This window comes from Melospiza melodia, chromosome W, assembly GCF_035770615.1.
Source record: "Melospiza melodia melodia isolate bMelMel2 chromosome W, bMelMel2.pri, whole genome shotgun sequence".
NCBI classification, from domain to species: domain Eukaryota; kingdom Metazoa; phylum Chordata; class Aves; order Passeriformes; family Passerellidae; genus Melospiza; species Melospiza melodia.
This window is the reverse complement of record NC_086225.1, coordinates 10,154,209-10,175,021: the sequence shown is the minus strand read 5'-3', so window position 1 is coordinate 10,175,021 and position 20,813 is coordinate 10,154,209. Positions and strand designations below refer to the sequence as shown.

At 38.5% G+C, this 20,813-nt stretch overlaps 1 protein-coding gene across 1 annotated transcript in view; it reads right to left on the bottom strand.

The window, feature by feature from the left end:
- LOC134431454 (zinc finger SWIM domain-containing protein 6-like) overlaps nt 1-20,813 on the bottom strand; it is a 338,553-nt gene that overhangs the window by 62,565 nt on the left and 255,175 nt on the right. The window contains exons 5-10 of the mRNA XM_063179466.1: nt 14,825-15,004; nt 13,087-13,263; nt 12,658-12,804; nt 9,928-10,074; nt 7,493-7,753; nt 4,104-4,239 (exon numbers count right to left, since the gene is read on the bottom strand). Of these exons, the coding sequence (XP_063035536.1) occupies nt 4,104-4,239; nt 7,493-7,753; nt 9,928-10,074; nt 12,658-12,804; nt 13,087-13,263; nt 14,825-15,004 (1,048 nt within the window). The remainder of the gene's footprint in view (nt 1-4,103; nt 4,240-7,492; nt 7,754-9,927; nt 10,075-12,657; nt 12,805-13,086; nt 13,264-14,824; nt 15,005-20,813) is intronic.

Below are 20,813 nucleotides of genomic sequence, written 5' to 3'. Positions count from 1 at the left end.
ACAATTAAGTAATTGTGTTGGTTTTGGCTGAGGTAGGGTGAATTTTCTCCATGGTGGCTAGTATGGGGCTATGTTTTTGATTTGTGGTCTTTGCTGCTTTTTGCACTGCCAAGCTGGCAAGGAGGCTTGGGGCACATGGGAGGTTGGAAGGAGACACGGCCAGGACAGGTGACCCAAACTGACAAAAGGGATATTTCAGACCATATGGCCTCATGCTCATTATATAAAGTGAGGGGAAGGAGGACACCTCTATATAGCTTTATAGATGTAAAAATAAATTACATATAAATTCCCTAGTTGATTTTTTCCAAGCACAAAAGGGGGATAAAAAAATGCATTATTAAATAGTTTAAACAAACAGGAAAAATCCTAACTAACATAATGCAAAAAGGATTATTAGGTTATGAGTAACAGCAAATGGACAAAGATCTTGAAAGGAAAATTTCCTGTCACTTTGAATTTCATTGCCAGCTTCTATGTTCCTTTGCTGTGAAAAGAAATGCTGTTGTGAATTGGTGGCTTTCATGCAATTTTGGCAAGATTAGGGAACATTATAACAAGCACAAGCAGATTTAGCATTCTTCACTTTTTTTCCCTTTGAAACATCAATTATTTAGTTAGGTCTTAGCAAAGCTACTTTGTGATTAAACATAGCCATTAAAGGCTGACTCACAAAGCCTGGGTTGAAATTCAGGCTTAACAGGGAATCAGCCAAATGAAGCCAAACATTTGAGTTCATACTCCAAGTGAACAGTCAACTAGGTCACTGCAGATCCACATTCTCCAAGGCTGTACTCCATATGTTTCAGTGCTGCAAGCAGAGAACTGTTGACAAAAGTGACCATCAAGGATAGCACACCCTGTCCTTGCAGCCCTGAGGTGCATGCACAAAAGGCCTTATGGTCTCAAATTCTATTGATTTCACACTGAGTGTTCCACACACTAAAAGAAAATTTTAAAAAAGAAAAGAAAAGAAATTGCAACAGATGATGTTGAATGCAGAGAGGCAAAATACTCCAGAGTTGTCATCATGGCTCAATGACCTGTGTTGACTAACACTTAACACATGTCTGGAGAGCAACTAGCTGTCATCTTGAGAAGTTAGCTTCTTTCATAAATGTTCAAGTGAAGAAAGAAATATGTTTGACTTCTAAAAGCACGAGCAGCCATGCAGATTTCTATGTGGAAACATTTTACCCATGCCATAAAGGAAGAGATGGGTAAATTTCCCTCTTCTGATCCATTCCACCTCACAAACATGAGATACACATTTGTATTGGGTTTGCACAGCCAGATTTTGATAGTGGAGGAGCTACAGGGGTGGTTTCTGTGAGAAGCTGCTAGAAGCTTCCACAGTGTCTGGCAAAGCCAATCCCTGGTCGCTCCAAAAATGGATGTGCCACTGGTCAAGGTTGAGTCAACTAGAAATGGTGGTAACATATGTAAGAAAGAAAACCAGAAATTGTTGTGCAGCTGTAATTTCAGCCTGAGAAGAAGGGAGTGAGAACATGTAAGAGCAACTCTGCAGACACAAAGGTCAGTGAAGAAGAAGGGGGAGGAGGTGGTCCAGGCACCAGAGCTGGGATTCCTCTGCAGCCTGTGGTGAAGAACACAGTGAAGCAGGCTGCTCCCCTGAACCCCATGAAGGTCCATGGGGATGCAGAGATCCACCCACAACCCATGCAGGAGCCCCATGCCAAAGCAGGTGGATGCCTGAGAGGAGGCTATGATCTCAAGGGAGACCTGTGTAGACAGGGTCCCACACTGGGGCAACCTGTCCTTGGAGGACTGCACTCCATGGAAGAGTGACCTACATTGCAGCAGTTAGGGGGGGACTGTTGCCTGTTGAATGGACTCACTGCAGCAGTTTGCAGAGAACTGTTGCTTGTGAGGTGGACTCACATCAGGGAAATTCGAGGAGAACTGTCTCCCATGTGAAGGACCTCACAGTGGAGCAGGGGAATGACTCCTCTCCTTGAGCAGCAGGAGAAGACACAGGTGATGAACTGACCATAACCCCCATTCCCTGTCTCCTTGTGCTGCTGGGGTAGGAGGCAGAGCTGGAAGGAGGGAGGGTTGTGGGAAAGGTACTTTTAAGGTTTTATTTTACTTCTCGTTATCCTGCTCTGATTTTGTTAGTGTCATAAATTCAGTGCATATCTCTATGTTGAGCCTGTATTGCCTGTGATGGTATTTGATGAGTGCTCTCTCCTGGTCCTTATGAACCTATGAACCTTTTGTTAAATTTTCTCTCCCCTGTCCAACTGTGGAGGGGAGTGAGAGAGTGGCCTTGGTGGGTGCCTGGTGTCCAGTCAGTGTCAACCCACTACAACATTCAATCTTCCTCTTTTCTTTCTTCCTTCCCCACCTCAAAACAACATTTAGGTTTAGTTAGTTATTAATTTGGTTTTTATCAGGAGTGTTTTGTATACTGAAGTATCACTTTGGTGTGAATGGAAAAAGTAACTAACGTTCTTTATAAGAATTTTTGAGAAGTTTCAAGGAACACAGACAGACATGAAATAGAAAGTGTCTGCATCTTCTGTCACCGCAGTTCAAAGTTCAAGATAGCAGTCCATATTTCTTAAGAGTGCCAAATATATTACAAATATTAAAAATGCATAAGTAAATAATATTAAAAAGCCCAACGCCCATCTGCCTTAAAAGTGATGCCAAGAGAGCTATGGAGAACAGCCCTGATTATGCTGATGTCTCCTATTATTTTACCAGCTAGAAACAAAAAGATAACTCTTTCTAATACTGGTCTGTTTGAGAAGTAACTTCTTTGGCCAAGATGGCAGCTTCATGCCAAAAGATGGCTGGACCTCCCCATAATCAACTAGAGATTTGGATTTTTCAGTGCCTTTCTTGTTTTTCCAGTTGAAAAAGGAAATTTCCAGAAAAGAAATTATCAGTTATGATTTGTTTCTTGGGAAAGTCCAAACAGTTCTTCAAGAGGAATGGCATGTTGCCATAATATTCACTGAAGTATTCAGTGCACTGTGAAAAGCTACTCAGAGATGTCTATTCTAGCCTTTTAATATGGTCTCGGTCATTTAGTTTAAGGAGGAAAACTCTCCACAATCTCTGAGAAACACTTTAAGGTAGTGACTGAAATTGAATACAAGGATACAAGTGTACTTTATAAAATTGATATTTTTAAAATTCTAATTCTAAAAATTCAAATTCAAAAATTCTAATGCTAAGTAGCAAGTATGCAAAGCTGTTTCTCATATTTCTTATATTCCTTCCCTAACACCCACTATTAGACACTCTTGGAGGCACAAAACTCCAAACAAGCTATGCAGACCTTTGCCCTGACTTGATGGTAGCTATGTTTTGTTCCTATGCATGCCTTCCCATTTAGTCCTTTGAACATGGGACTATTTTCTCCTCATTTGGCTTTCTAGAGTGTGCTAGTTTTGGCTGGGATAGAGTTAATTTTTTTCCCAGTGTCTGGTATGGGACTGTGTTTTGGATTTGTGCTGAACACAGAGTTGATAATATAGAGATGTTTTTGTTATTGCTGAGAAGGGCTTACACAGAGCCAAGGCCTTTGCTGCTATTTGTACTGCCACTCTGGGGAGAGGCTGGAGATGCATGGGAAGTTAGGAGGAGACACAGCCAGGACAGATGACCCAAACTGACCAAAGGGATATTTCAGACCATCTGACATCATGATCAGTATTTAAAGTGAGGGGAAGCAGCTAAACAGCAGATGATCCTAAGACTGCTAGTGGGATGCCTCTGCTCATTTCCTTGCCACTTGCATTATACACATGCAACCACATCAGTAAAAGAACACACACATGTGCTAAAGCTGTTGTTCAATACAAAACCACAAGTCCCAATAGTGGAATTCTAGAAGGATTTGTAACATAGAATGCTGTTTTATAGTTGTATATAAACACTAATTGTACATTTATAAATTATACTGTAGTTAGTACAGACATCGATTGCTTTTACAGATGACAAAACCAAAGTAATTTCTCCTTAAACAGAACAATGCTTTTAGAAAAAAAGGCTAGGTCTTCACTACCAAGCTTTTTCCCGTTTTTCAAACCGCTACTTGTGTTCTTTCTAGATGACTTGTGAATACATACCGCATGGCTCTCAGTGCACTTTTGAATGCCAATTCAGCATCATGAGGTAGGAGACAGGTGAAAAGATACTTGGCAAATGTGTGCATTGGAACACTGTCTCGATGGATGACTTCACCTAAACCACTATATGGTCCAGCTGTGGGAAAGAAAAAGAGAATATCAGTCTTTATAGACTGTTAAAACTCAACTTCTGGACCTTTAGAACCCATTCATTACACCTTGAGTTAGAGTTGGTATTCAGAGAGAGCTTGCTGTACAAAAGGTAAAGTTCTATTGATATGTCTGTGAAATATATTACAACGATATTAAATGCCATCTATTCTTTGTGACAGCAAGACACATTGCAAATTGTGTAGTACTAAGCACACTACCAATGCACATACAAATGACAGAATGGTCCCAGGGCTCCATGGGGCTCATTCAGCAAATCTATGGTATGCAAAAGTAGAAGGTTTTCTAGCTTTGCCTCTGTGTAGTTATATCATGTACGTGAATTCCTATGCACCCTCTGTTGGTTCATAATTGTCTTATCACAAATCCACAGGAAAAAATAAGTGGCTACAGTGGAAAACCAGGTATTTTAAATTGAATTTACATGACAAATCAGTCCAGCAGCACCTGATCCTTATTAATGTCTCACTTGACATTAGGCATTTAAATAACCCTTTGGCCTAGACTTGGTCTCTGGAGAAGACTAGGTAAGATCTTGCATCAAAGTTGCTTTTGTTAGTCTATTATAGCCACACAATCTTAAAAATTATGTTTGTTGTGGGGAAACTATTCCCATTGTTGAGGCAATAGATTTTGCTCACACTCAGTGCAGTACTTAATAACAACAGTGTTAAGAATGACAACAGAAATGACAATTTTAAAAAATTGCATGAAACTGCTGAGTTCTGATTATTCATAGTGCATAGGAATTCCATTTTTGCATTGTTCTTGCAACCTTAACACTGTTATTCTTATTAATAGGAACATTGTGTCAAGCAGTTTTTTACTTCAGTGGCTAGAGGTTCAGATGTTAAACATTGCAAGATACAGAATAAGAATCTTAAATTAAGCATTAATGGACAATTATTGCACAAATAGCAGCCAGCAGTCCTAGAAGTTACCACTTCCTCCTCTACTAGAGATTCCAACCCATCACACTTGGATGGATGGATGGATGGATGGATGGATGGATGGATGGATGGATGGATGGATGGATGGATGGATGGATGGATTGGATGGATGGATGACTGTCCAACACTTCTTTCATTGCAGTCACATGTATCGGTTTCTGGCTGTGGTTCAAACTAACATGACTGACCCTTCACTGAAGCAGATGAGGAGTACTCACAAAATTTATTCAACCACTTCTGCTGCATGGAATCACTAACTCCATGAGAGAGAAATGTTAACAACTTAGACCAGCACAGCTGTTTCATCAATGTTTTTGACTGGTGCCTTAGCACAAAATGTGAAGGTAAAAATCACTAGGCATGAAAAAAAAATCTGAGCTCCATAGGTGGCCATTTCTGAAGGCTGGAGATATTCACAATGTAAACATCAATGAAGATTAAGTAGGTGACAGTGTGTCTCAGTCATTTTAAATTGAAAGCTGTTCAAAAGTAGCTGTCATTGCTTGTATGAAAGAAGCGATTTCATGTCTGTTTGCCAGTTGGTGGTCCATTCAGAAACTCAGAAGACTGAGAATAAATGACAAAGCATTTATATGAAAATATATTCTGCCATTAACTTAGCAGTCAAACAAAAAAATAGAACAGTTCTTGCAACACAGTCTTATGTTCTGCTTTCCCATGTATTCAAATGGTAACTACACACAGCATGCATTAATCTGCATTAACCTGCATTAACAGCATAGAAATTAGCCTAATACTGGATTAAACTTTCTTTATTATATCTACAGAACGTCAACTATAAAATCACAATGGATATGATTAGAATTGTAAATCACTGCACATTTTTCCTCCATGTGATCTGGCAGTTTCTGCCTAACCTGGAGTAAACTGAAGTTATTGCAGAAAAGCCAGATTTCTCAACACATAGTAATGCAAGGCCACTGTTGCATGCTGCTCACCACAATAATTTTGTAGGTAGCTATTTTAGTAGGTTTCTTGCTATGATCACTCATTTACTACTCTAAGTAAAAAAGTATATCATTGATCACAGATGTAAACTACAAGTATCAGAGAACACTTGAGAAAAATCCTGCCTTTTCCTCATACAGCATCCTGACCAATAAACAGATACAGCAAATTGATTTTATAATCCATAGGATCCCTCTATAGTCGTGAATAGCTGGATCCAGCCAGAAGCTGTTCTTGTTCAAACGCCATAAAGCAGCGACTCTCCTTATGGTGCAGCTTCTCTACAGTTTCAAATGGTACCACCAGTAGGTACCAAAGTTTTTAAGGATCTGGTCAATAATAGTGACTCAAAGCTGAGAACCCTAAACAACATAGTGCATCTCCTCCATTAAAGAAATAGTTTTAAATGACAAATGTCTTACAGAAAGAAAGCAAAACCTGACTGCTCTGTAACAATCTTCACAACTGACCTAGAGCAGTATCCAACTCCTCACCATCTCTTGAGAAAGCACTGAAAACTTGGACCACACCTTTAGATACTTAGTTCCTTTAAAGTTTTTCCCTCCAGTTAAAAACCCCCAAAAACTAGAATAGCAATCTTAGAACCCACAAGATTACTCTTTGAAGATAAGGCTTAAGTGTTATATGTCAAGCCTTTTTAAAAGCTAAGGCAAAAGCATGCACTTTTTGGTACAGTTTTTATTGCAATACACAATTACAATTCCCAAACAAAAGTTATTTGTCTTAATCAAAATTTAGTCATGAGACCAGGCCATAAGCCTTAATATTTGTCCATATATTTCAATTTTCAGGGATGATACAAACTTCAGAGGCAACTCATATTCCTAATTGCTACAAAGGAAATGTTATATTTCTGTCCCAGCAAATTTTAGTGAATTTTCTGAGCTCTTCACTGGGGAATAGAGGTAAAAATCTTCATACATTTACAAAGCTGCCAGTCATTTTTCAGGAGTCAAATGACATTTTGAAATTTACTACCCAAGAACTGTTGATGATAACTGATGTCTATATTATTAAATTGTGAGCCTGGATACTGAACAAATCTAAAGAAGAAAATGCAATAAAAATAAAGGCTTTTATGTTAGTAGATATCTCCACGGTCATGTGATATCTGAAATATGTTTGATTTTCATAAGAGATTGGAAATAAAATTTTGCCGGAGTTCTACATCAAAAAACATCTTAAGTATATAAGGCAGTTTCCACTGGAATACTAATTCCATGGGCTTGTGTAGGTGAAGACAGTTTTAAAAAGCAGATAGCATCTATGTTGAGCTACCTTCTAATAGGAAGACTGCTTGTTTTCGAAAAATCTTCACCAGAGTATCATCCAATTCAATTTCCTGTAGCTTAGAAATGAGCTGTTCCTCATTTCGACAAACCTTCTCTTGTGCATACAAGCCATCTGGCATTATTCGTTGCTGTCCCAGCCCTATCAATGCTACTTCCACAGCCAGCGTTAAATAAGATTCCCCTTCTTCTAAAAGCTTGTGTGCAGGCAGGTGCTGGTACTCCAGAGATTTGCATTGCCCCGTGTTCTCTGTAAAGAGCGACACAAAGAACAACACATCAGGAAATCATTAAAATCCATAATCTGTCTATAATGCTACATTTTCAAATTCTTCCTCTGTCAGTATCAATTTTTAAAAAATATTTAAATTATGAGTGCAATCTCAATATCCAATAATCCAGTATAAACTACCTGATCCAATTTCACATCACAGAAATACACAAAACAATTAGATTTTTAAAAAATCCACTCTAGTAAAAATAAAAGTTTTCATTTTAAATTGCATGATTTGGAGAAAGGCAGTTTTTCCAGCTTTGTGTTAATAAGGCAAACATTGGGTGATCTATTTCAATTTTTTCCCTAACCCATTTCTGTATGCCCTTAAAGCTTTGATGTTGTATAAGTGGAAAGGGAAGGTGCTTATACACCTGCATAGATTTCAGTTGAAGCTATTAGGATTATGCAAATACAGTAGGCCTGGGAACTCCACAATTTTAAAACATTCTGTTTGCTAAAGCTCTCTTCATGTTTTTTCATTTGTTAGTTGCATTTATGATAAACACACATAATGTTTCTGACTTCTATTAGCACTAGAAATGCTACTTTTAGTAAAAATTACTTGTAAATTCCACACAGACCAAGCCATAAATTGCTTTAAAGAGTACTACTGATTGATTTGGCACTTCACCAATACACCATATGACAAAATGCTATATCAACCTCTAGCAGTTTACAGTCTAGTTTGGGAACAAAAATTTGCAATGTACAGATGTAAGGAGATGGACAGCTGCAGCAAATGAGATGGCAAAATGCATTTAGTAGATTGCATATATGAGTGTAGGGGGAATTTACATTTCAACACACACTACATTTATTTCATGGGGCTGTTTTGGGTTCTTTTTTCTAATTGCAAAGAATCTGATTTCTTTTAATTAAAGTTCTTCCAGAATTGGTGGATATGAGATTAGAAGTTTATTGAAGAAAATCTAATTTAATAAAATCAGTTTTGACAAAAAGCCCCAAGGAGATTTGGGATGTACATATAAAGGATCTATAGGTAGAGGAATGACTCAAGTTTCTGACCACACAGAAAGTGATAAGAAACTACCACAGAGGTGGAAAGAGGCTGAGAATAGGAATAAATCAGTTAAGCTCCTGAGAAGCAATACTGAAGTTAGAATGGGCATATACATCCTGTCCAAAATCATGTATCTATACTACAATGCTATTTTCCAATTCCTAACCCTTACAAACCATGTATTTTATAGAGCATGTATGTTATAAATTTTAAGTGTTTTGTCATTACTCTGAAGTACTATGTACACTTGTAGCTAATAAGTCAAATAATATCCTGGACCACATTGGAGGTGGTGATCCTTCCCCTCTTCTCAGCACTGGTGAGCCCACACTTGAGTGCCATGTTCAGTATTGGGTTCCCCATGGACCTACTGGAGCAGATACAATGAGGGGCCACAAAGATGATTAAAGGACTGGAGCATCTCCCATATGCGATGCTGAGACAGCTGGGATTGTTTAGTCTGGAAAAGAAAAGGCTCAGGAGGATCTTACCAAAATATACAACTATCTAATGGGAGAATGTAAAGAAAATAGAGACAGACTCTTCTCAGTGGTATCCTGTGACAGGAAAAGAGGCAATGGGCACAAACTGAAATGCAGGAAATTCCATCTGAGTATAAAAACCCCACTTTTTTTACTGTGAGGATGGTCAAACACTAAGAGGTTGCCCAGAAAGGTTGTATGGTGTTCATTCTTGGAACTGTTCAAAACTCAAATGGACACAGTCCTGGTCAACTTGCTCTAGGTGACCCTGCTCTGATCAGAGTAAGTGGACTAGACAATATCCAGAGAAGCCTTCCAACGTCAACAATTCTGTGATTTCCTGTAATTTCTCCAAAAGAGGATAATGTATGCAAAGAGGGTTGCTGCTATAAACTCATTCAGTTTTATTTCAAGTGTAAAATACTGAATTGCCTTCAAGAATGAGTAACTGGTAATTTTTGAAGGCTTCATATAACAGTTTTAGTTTAAACATTTTCTTTACCTTGTGTTTTCTTACGGAATGCAAATGTGAGTTCTTATACTATAAAGACACTGGCTTTGATGTTAATTGGGAAAGGTAAGGTAGAAAAATGTCTTTTGTTACTGAAGACTTAGAGAAGATCGGTCCCTTTGCATGGCCTTACCTGTGAAGTCTGAGAATCCATGGAAGCTCTCATCATCTACGCTGCAGGCTTCAATTAGGCTGCTGAAGAGGGTGCCAATTGGATCCAAAGGATGTCCCACCCAACCTTCAAGATTTGTTATTGAGGTTACTCCTATTTCAAGAAGTTCTGTGACAGAAAATATGGAGAGAGGAGGGAGGGAAAGAGAGTACGTATTATCCCCTCAAAACATATATAGAAGTAAAACTGATTAAAATGCTCTTCTGCTTAAAAGGAAAAAATAATATCTCTCAGTGTGAATTAATTGCCCTTTGTAAATATGTTAAAAGAGGAAAAAAAGAAAATGGACAAAGGCCAAACATTTCAAGCACTAACAAAGCACATTATGGGTTAAAATTTTCAATTGCAGTATCTTTTGAAATCTCTAACTTGATACCAGTAACTTCTGAAATGTCTGCTGAACAATTGTAGCAAAGACTTTTTTTGGTAAAATATTCACCACTGTTTCCTCATTCAAAAGATGCAGTGCCATTTTCACATTTTAAGTGAAGCTGAAGGCACTGAAATAAAATATTCTGAAATGTTCAGTTTTTATAAATAAAATATGAACTTATTGCATCTGAATAATTGTTGAATAAACTCATGATGATAGTTCCTAATAAAAAAGGAAGAAAAAAAAGAATAATGTGTTTAAATGAGGTATAAAATTTAAAAAAATTGTTCAAGTGCATTTTTTGTCATTCTAAAGTTTCAGTCAACAAATACCTTCATGGATACTTTGTTTTGTAGCCCTCATCCATCAATCAGTTACAACATTAAAAATTGTTTGGCACAATGAATTGAAAGAAGTGTGGCTGTGGTAAAAGATGATGGAGATTACTCAAATCTCTTTTTAAAGTAAGAATCTTATGGCAGTAATTCCCCTTCAACTCCTCAGCTTTTTCTCCTAGACACATACACAACTGAACTATGAGAGATCAGGTGCATTATGGGTGACCATTTAAAAATTGTATACAAGCCATTACAGATGCTCTGTTTCTCTGCTTAGTACACACTAACTTGTACCTGCTTCTGTGCTCTTTCATTCACAAAGCTCCATCTTTCTGAGTAATCATAAGTATTATCACAAAGCTTTAAAAGCTTGCTTCTTGCCTTTAAATGTGTGGAGCTACAAAATGAAACAGCCACACTGTTGGACTCAGTGTTCAAGACAGTGACTTTTTTTAAAGAATCAACTGATATGTAATATGAACAACAAAGTAGTAAATAATTGTCTTACTAACAAATAGCATGTGCTAAAAATGACATTAAGAAGAATGTAATATTACCAAAAATGATTAATATCAATGACCTTACTGACTCACTTTATATTCCATTTCATCTATTATGTCTAGTTGTGAGCTTCACTTGTGTCATGCCAAACAAAGGCTTCAATACTCCATTCATACAGAGATTTAACTTTAAATCATGCAAGTGGTTCCACAAATCTCAAATCAGTCATATGAATGAAGGCTAAGTAGAAGCATGTGGTGGTTGCTGAACTGAAACTGTAGCTGCAGAATTATTCTGCTTATAAAGAAGACAAGCATATCTTTCACTATTAAAACAAAATTGTTTAAATTTCAAGCATAAGAGTGAAAATAATGAAACAAAGCAGTGAGTAACATAGAAATTACAAACTTCATGTTAAGGAAAGATATATTACATGATAAAAACACTAAAAAATTCCTCTAAGTAGTAATGCAAAGTGCTTTTAAGTTTTGTTGAAATCTAGGATCCACAATAGTGCTCAAAATTTCTTCCTTGGGTATAGTGAAATGAAGGCACATAGGAACTGCCAAATAATTTTTTTTTTCAGTCAGGTTTCTACCTTGTCTTCAATTTCTAAATGAACATTTCTGGGAAAACACCTGCACATACAGTTAAAAAATTTACACATGTGACTTCACACTGGTATTTTTGCCTGAAATGCATGAGGATACACATAGTTAAAAGTAGCAACAAAGATCTAAACTAAATTTGAATTAAAGGTTTTCTTGAAGTAGCTGAGAATGTTATTTTAATTTTTCCACATGCATTTTAACCACAAAGTCACCCCTTTCTTCTTCCACTACTTCTCCAAACCTATGACAAAGTTCAGTGAAGGATTATTTTTGGAAGAATGTTCCTTCAGAAAATAGGGGTAGTGGGAACAACACAGAACATTTTATAAAGCCAGTGTTTCAAAAATTTGATTTCCAGTGCTGTGAATCCACTAAAGTTTTAAGCATCATCAAAGACTTTTGGAAGAAACTGCCAAACTGGATAAATTTCTGTAGTGCAGACTTTGCCTTGTCAACTTTAGGTTTCCACCTCAGAAATATATAAGTCTGCTAAATTACACATCAGAGGAGAAAAATTATTTTAAATACCTGACATTCCAAATGCAAATCTCTGTTTAAAAGCCTATAAATTACACAGGATGAATATTTACACTGTGCAACCAAAACCTCTGATTGGAATAAAGGCCCCATCATGTTAGATATAATGCAGAAGGCAGAACAGAGCCTTTGCCCTGCAGAGCTCACAATCCAGCTTAAAAAACACCTCCAACATCCAGAATGTGACACTACCACTATGATTGTTGGGACTGAAGAATTAAAGTCACCTCTTTTGCTTTAGTTTCAAAAGCAATTTTCTCATGCAAAGTTCCAGTTCGGTGTTATTGTCACCTTGTCATTTCCTTTGCCCTTCTCTCTTCCCCGCATTTACCTTTCTTCTGAGCCTGGAACATTTCCAGCTGTTTCTGCTGCTGCCTTCTTAGTGTATTAACAATAGCTATTGCTAGCCTCAGTGCTTCTTGTGGGCATCCATGAGATCGTAACGCATCCACCCTCGCACAGGCTGTAGGAACATGTTCTAAAATGGAGACAATAATTGAGGAATAGCAATGCTTCTATGTCTGCAATAGCCTGTTTTGCTAGGTTACTCAAAAGGGCTTTTTTGTTTCCTTTGATTTGTTTTTAAAACTTTGCAAGAGAGAGTTAAAGGACTATTTCTGAGCCAACATTTCAAGGGAGCCTCTGTTCTTTTTGCCAGACTTTTCATTTAGCTCCCTCCCTCCCCCCCAAAGAGAAAAAAAAAGCCATAGAAACTGAACAAAGCAAGTCATGGAAACGTCTTTCTGGTTTAGCCACTTACCATGCCAGAGGGGCCACCCTCGAGAGTCAAAGAGTGAGTTTTCAGTGTGTTCATGGTAACAGTAGTTGGTGTATAGGTCACTGTTGATAATGTGCTGTAAGTGGCTGTCCTGCCAGTGCAGTTCACATGCCTCTATGGCTCTAGTGAACACCGTCCGATGTGGTCTGTTTGATGAATCTGTTATTTTCACAAATTCAGAAAGCTGCATCAGCTTTTATTCATTCATATGTGAATCAGTCATTCACAGTATTCTTGTCTTCTGCCTGTTCACCAGCCCTTAAGTGATAGCAATCTACCTTGACCCACTCTGAAAGGAGCAGACCATAGACATTTCACATCCTGTTACTCAACAGCTCAGGCTAAGTGTGTGCCATTCACTTTGCATTCAGAGAGATCTACAACCCATCATGGCTAATGCTAAATAGGACATTGCAAAGGGAACAGCTAGACATGAAGGACATTAAACAGCACGTACAGAATTCCCCTAAAAACAGACTAGAAAGTATATGGCACACAGCTATTCAAGCATCCCCAGCTTCTCTCTTTCTCAGACCCAGAGCCACGAGGATGAGTGACAGATAAACATCACATAAAATATTTTTAGTTGTTCTCTTTGAGAAGTGACGTTACCTTGAGCACTTGTAAAAATTTTGTCATAAACAAATAGAAATACTGCAAAGACAGCAAGGTACTGAGGCCATGGGACTGACAATCCTTTACTGGACATCTTCCTAGGGCAAAAGTGCTCTGTCAACATGGCACTGTGTCTATGAATGTCAAAATGTCATGTCTGAATTGCTACTAGCATGCCCAGGTTGGTCTGGACATCACAAGATCCAGAAAGCCAAACATCTCTGTAGGAAGTTACATGTTGCATGAACTTCTGTCTGCAGCTAGCTGCAAGATTTAAACATGAACCAAGTTTATTTCCTTCAGAGGTAAACTCCCAAGAAAAAGAAACAAGGAAAAATCCATCTAAGTCTGATTCTACCACCTTTCACAAGCATTTAATTTTAACTTTTATTAAATATCTATCAACATATTGAGAGATTTGATGATTATGAGGGTTTTTTTCCCAAGGTAAATAACCTGCATCTTCCTCAGTTATTAGCAAAGTAGCAATCTTTGCTTGAAGATGACTGGAGAAGGCTTCTGTCAGGTTTGATAATCACATTTTAGATTAGAAAGCATGATATCAAGTAAGAAGAGACATTTCCTCCAAGAAGGCAGTGTTGCCTCTGCACCCCCCCACACCTGTCAATGCAGACTGCACAACACAGAGCACATCCCACAAGTAGCTGCTTTAGTTTCTCACATACTCAGTTATATGCAGTCACAACAAATCTCCCTTTAAGTAAGTATCAAAGGCTTTGTAACTGCAAAAAATAAAACCCCCAACACCAGAAGGGATATAAGATTATAGTCAAGCAAAGAAACAACAGGTTTTTACATTACATACTTCAGGGACATTAAATTTTTATGCAACAACTATTTAGAAGGACCGAGTGAAAAGTTAGAAGACCTAACTTGCTTTAAAAACATTGCAGCCCCAACACAAAAGTAAACCTTATTTATCCTTTCTGCGAGGACAATATCAATGAAAATAAATTTGTCTGGTCAATCCTCAAGAAGAAAGTTACTTGTCCCAGGAAAGACTGCTGTATTCTGCTGCAAAGCTCAAGTATATAAGATAGAGGCTATATTATGTGTTGCAGGCAGTGCATATATCTAGGCTCACCTTGGTTAGCATTTGCACCCTGAGGCAAAGCATTGGTTAAATTGGGCAGCTCATTTCCATGGTTTCCATCTTCCCAGGGACAAACATCCACACCATTCCATTTTTTCAGCTGTGTTAGCCAACTGACCTTCTGCTCCAACTTGCAGTGGGGATTTAAGACTATACACATCCACAGAGCACCTAATTTTGAAGAAAATTGCTAAATTAGGTTTTTTATTAAAAATGTAGCATCCAATGGCTAATTGCAAACTTTTATTCTGTAACACTTTTCCTCCCCTCTAAGGCTACATTGCTTGTTTCCCAACTATGCCTGACACCAGGCAGACTGAATTCCTGATGCAGAATCTTGGAGTTGGTGTGGCCCATCCAAAGCAGTTTAAAGACTGTATCAAGCCAGTCTTCTCAATTAAAAGGTGTTAAATGGGTCTTTTTTATTAGGAAATCCATCGTTCACAATGCATGGCACATCAGACAAAAGCAAACAAAAATTCCCACAAAATTACAGCAGGAAATTACCCAAGTTTTTCTTCTAATTTTTGTACAAAAGCTATGTATCTTCCAGCTTCACATTACAGGAACCAAATAAGTGCATTAGTAAGACATGCATTTTCTAAACATATACTTCACACACGAAACCCAGCAGAAGTAGAGATCCAGTAAACACTAGATTTGTGCAGTGTAATAGGAATAAGATATTTTTTGCTGCCTCTACTTCAGTTATTTGGTTTCACTAGAGAATTTGTCTGACATGTTTTGTATACAGAGCTTGAAGGGAAAGCTAATTTCCACTGGCATTTCACATGTACCATCACTTTAGAACCTGCTTCCTGATACTATAGAGCAGGTCAGGCATAAACACATCAGGGTCTTAAGCAACAATTTTCAAATTGAAAGATTTTTCTCTAAATCAGTTGTTTCTACAGGGCGAACTTTGACATAAGCATGAAGATATCTGAAAGTACTGTTCGTTTGCTCATTAAGAACATGCCTTGTACACTACTAGAGATTTCACAGAATATTCTGAGTTGGAAGGGACTAAGATTATCAAAGTTCAACTCCTAGCCATGCACAGGATGGCCTCAAGAATAAAATTAAAAGAATATGCTTAAATTATGTAATCTTCATGACAGGCTGAAAAAAAAAAGAATAAAAATGCTGCTGGTTCTTCCTAGAAATTAGAATTCTCATATTCAAGCATTCTTTTGCTAACTAAGAATGCAAAATAGATACCCAAAACACAGATCATCACATTACATTAATTCCTAAAGTAACTCAGTATGTCAGTATGCCACAGCACAGGAACCAGTGGAAAAACAGAGCTTCATCCTTAAGGCTTCAAGTCCACTGCTATTCAAACTGACATGGAATGAGGAAGCAATATCAAAGAAATCTTGAAACCACAAGAAAATATGATATGGTATAGTGCAGAACACCAGAGGGCCACTACACTAATGCACATTATTACTACATAGTAGTTACATACAGTAGAACAGGCAGCTTGCTGTTTTTTTGATTGAATTTTTGGGACATTTTGTCTTTGTGGTTTTTTTTGGTTCAGTTTTCAGTTTTGGTTTTTTTAAGTGCCATGGAAGTAAATAAAGCAAACACTGTTTTAAAAAATTCATTTTAAAATCAAATCATATGACTCCCTTTAGACACACTGTTCAACACACTTCACTCCCCAGAGTCAAATTATAGAATAGAATCATAGAATGATTTGGATTGGAAAGAACCTTTAAAGGTCATCTAGTCCAACCTTCTAGCAATGAGTAGGGGGATCTTAAAACTAGATCAGGTTGCTCAAAGCCCCATCCAACCTTACCTTGAATATTTCCAGGGATGGGACATCCGCCACCTCCCTGGGCAACCTATGCCAGCATTTTATCACTCTCATTGTAAAAAACTTCTTCCTTATATCTACCCTCTTTCAGTTTAAAACCATTAGCACTTGTCCTATTATTACAGGCCCTACTAAAAAGTTTGTCCCCATCTTTCTTGTAAGCCCCCTTTAAGTACTGGAAGGCTGCTACAAGGTCTCCTTGAAGCCCTCTCTTCTCCAGGCTCAACAGTCCCAACTCTCTCAGTCTGTCTTCATAGGAGACGTGCTTCAGCCCTCTGATCATCTTTGTGACTCCCCTCTAGACCTGCTCTAACAGGTCGATGTCCTTCCTGTATTGGGGACTGTGGCAGGGCCTTTCACCCCTGATACAGCAGAAGCTTATCTCCCCATAACATATGGCTAGGTTAGACCAGAGTGATTTGTCATGTGATGAATTATCTCAGCTGAGAACCTCCTTAACCAGCAATGGCTTGAATGGTGAGAAAGGAAAACCTAAAATTAATGACTGCAGAGCACAGGCATTTTTACAACTATAAAAGACCACTGATTTTCATGAAATCAGAAATCTCTTATACACTCTCTGAGTGTGTAGAGAGTTCTCCTTGATGTTAAGGTGTTAGAATTGAGTTACTTCCCTGGGACTGAGAGAAACTGGGAGATTCCTTGCACACTGCTATCATTCATTGGTAAGTGACATTGATTCCTGATCTATACTATTTCTTCACTAGCTGTAACATAAGGTACCCTTATTACTATTATGGTGCACTGGTTTTTTATCTACTAGTAGTTCTCTGTGTGTTGTAGTGTGCTGTACTGTCCCATTTTGGCCTTCCAGGTCACTTTCCCAGGTGTGCCTATACTCTCTCCCTTCCCCCTTGCCCCCATGCTGAGTGAGTCCTAACATTCCAGCCAGGCGTCGTGTGGTTGGTCAAGTTCAAAAGATGCCCCTATGCCCAGAGGTCATTGGCCTGTCTGGGTGTCATCTTCCCCTGAGACCCTGCCCCTCTCACCTGGTTGGTGGCTCACCTGTACCTCCCCTCCCCCTGTCCCTGAGCTTAAAAGGTGAATCAGACCATGCAGTGATTGTTCTGTTGGAGCAGTTGCTCACGTTCAGACCTCTGTAACCATGGAATAAACCTCTGGACATTAAACCCTCCAGCAGAATCCATCTCCTTTTTCTCTTCACCATCGCCTGAAGCTATTCCTCCTGAGGTGACGGGGTTCCTTACAAGCCCGGACTTGTTCAGTGCCCAGCTGCAACCACCAGCAAGCCAAGGTATCTCTGGGGTGATACACCGCAGTTGGTGCCTTTGGCCCGGCAGCGAGGGTCAGACTGGCCCAGGCACAATCTAACTGGTAATATTGGGAGCCTTTTTTTTCCAATATCTGTGTTATCCTGTGTAGTAAGTAATCTGTTTAAGTCTTATGTCTGTTTTCCTTGGCCTGTTCAAATAAATAATTCATGTTGTAATAGTCCTGATCAGTCATTATTAACAACTTGCTAGCGAGAGTGGGTTTTGGGGTGCTGGCCACCTCAATAAAGCTGCTGTCTACTGCCAGAAACCTAGAAAGGCAGGGATTTGTCTGAACTCTCCCCTCTCCATTTGTAACAGGGATTCCAGATTTGGTGGCAGCACTGCAGGTGGGGCTTCACCAGAGCTGAGTAGAGGGGAAGAATCACCTCCCTTGCCCTGCTGCCCACACTGGTTTGGATGCAGCCCAGGACACAATTGGAATTCTGGGCTGCAAGCACACATTGCTGGCTCATGTCCAGCGTCTCATCCACCAGCACCCTCAAGTCCTTCTCTGCAGGGCTGCTTTCAATTCTTTCATCCTTCAGCCTATATTGAAACCAGGGGTTGCCCCAACCCAGATGCAGAACCTCATGCTTGGCCTTGTTGAACCTCATGATGTTCTCATGGGCCCACTTCCTGAGCTTGTCCAAGTCATTCTGAATGGCATTACAACTGATTCTTCTTATTAAGCATCAATGCATTCAGTACTGCCCTAGACAAAGGACTACATTTCTTGCAACATAACAAAACAGAAGACGAGACATATTGGAAAGCCTTGTCAAATAGTTATCTTGGGCTTATTTATTTTATAAATGAATTGTTACTTTAGGGTACTAAGGAGTCACTGTACCTCTCAGCATCTAAAAATTTTTTTAAAAGCCAATTTAATACTTTGTAACCAGATTCCCAGTGATTTCAGACTGAAGCAAAAGCAAAGTGGAATATCTTAACCACATGCAGCAAGTATTTTAATCATCCAGCAAGATGGAGTGCACACTACTGATTACAATTGCCCCTACAAAATGAGTAGCCTTTTTCTGTCTCAGAAACACCACTAGAAGTGAAGGAATTCACTTGCCTTCTTCAGAAGCTTCACTATGCATGTGGTACATCTAAGAGGCAGAAAAGGGAAGAGATACTCCAAAGTACCAAAATCCTTTAAAAACATCATTAATTTAAAGAGGAAGACTCAGAAATCCATGCTATTTTTATGCAAATGAGCACAAGGACAAGTGTATTTCTAATAAACCCCACACAAACCACTTAAGGAAGGAGCCTGGAGGATGTTCTTCCTATTTCACTCTGATGCTGCTCTATAGAAGCTGTCACCACCAATCTGAAAGCTTAAAATGCCCTCAAAAGATTCTCTATTTTCTGTCTAATGACTCCTATATGGGGAAACTACTGATCATACTCACCCCATACTACAGATAAGGCTTATGGAAAAATGAACAGCAGCTAGTTGTAATTAATTATTGGGGAACATATCTAAATTCCTTTCTTGTGACCTCAGCCTGGTAACTTCTGTTGGCAACAGCCTATACTCAAAAGAAGTTTGCCAAAATACATTCCTGGCATTCTCAAGTAAGTTTACCTGTTTAACTAGATTTAATGATGTCACCTGCAATATGAACAAATGCCTCATTAAATGGAAAAAAACCTGAAAAAACAAAACAGAGAATGTGTTTGGTTTTACATATTCTGGTTTTATAACACAGCTCACATTTTTGTTTCTTTTTCCACAGGCACTAAATATCTTTTTATACCAGATCTCAGAAGGCTGACACATCCCCTTCTCTCCTTCCTTCCCCCAGAACTAAACCAAAAGTATGGTTCTGATTTGGATCCATTGACTGTGACCCATGTCTTTCCAATGTGAAGCTCCTCACAGCAGTGGCAAAATCTCACAAACCAATATACAAAATTTGCCCTCCCCAGAAGATAACTGGAAGACAAGTCATGCTGTGACTGCAATTTGATATTAATTTCACAAGGGAATGAATATTAGAACTCTCATAATGGAGTGAGGAATTGCCTATTTTGGTTAAAAAACACTAATCCTTTCGACCTGGAAAAAGCCAGCTTTGCCAAAACAGACCTTTTGTTCAAATGGCCCTCTTTGAAAATGCATGATTGTCACTCATCTTTAGGGGACCTCACACTACAAAGAAATAGGTTACATTACTGCTTTACACATTGAATGCATGCCTTGTACATACAGAGGGAACATCAGTACTTTTGTATTTCTCTGTAGACATCCATACCTCTGAATTCACATGGGAGAAAGGAACAGCATGCTTTTACACTGGTCAGGATTTAGACATGCAAATTGAGAAACATTAAGAAGAATTTAGTCACTGTAAAAGTAGATGTAATAATTATACATCTTGTGCATGCATGTATCGATGAAGTCGAAGAAAGTGCAAAGAATGTATACAGACTCTCCAAAGAGATTAAGCATTGCTCACTTTTCATATTTTACTCTTATCCCAGTAAATGGGAGGGTGATGGTGGAAACAATTTTAATGGGGGTTAGGACACTGAGCATGACTGAAAATCCAGCCTACAGTTCTTGTTACAGATTGCAGTCTTCTGAAGAAATATGCTTTTCCTAGAAATCTTATGCTATCTTTTCAGGGCTACTGTAATAGCCCTGGTTTGGATTAGCATTTCCTCATTTACAATACCAGTGTAATCAGTGTCTGAAATTTGGCCTTAGCCTTAGAATTTTGCTGTATACTTAAGATCAATCTATTTATTTGCAAAATTAAAATATGCAAGAAACTGATGCATATTTGACATGCCTTTGCTCTTCCCATTAATCATAGAATCATAGTCACAGAATGGTTTGCAT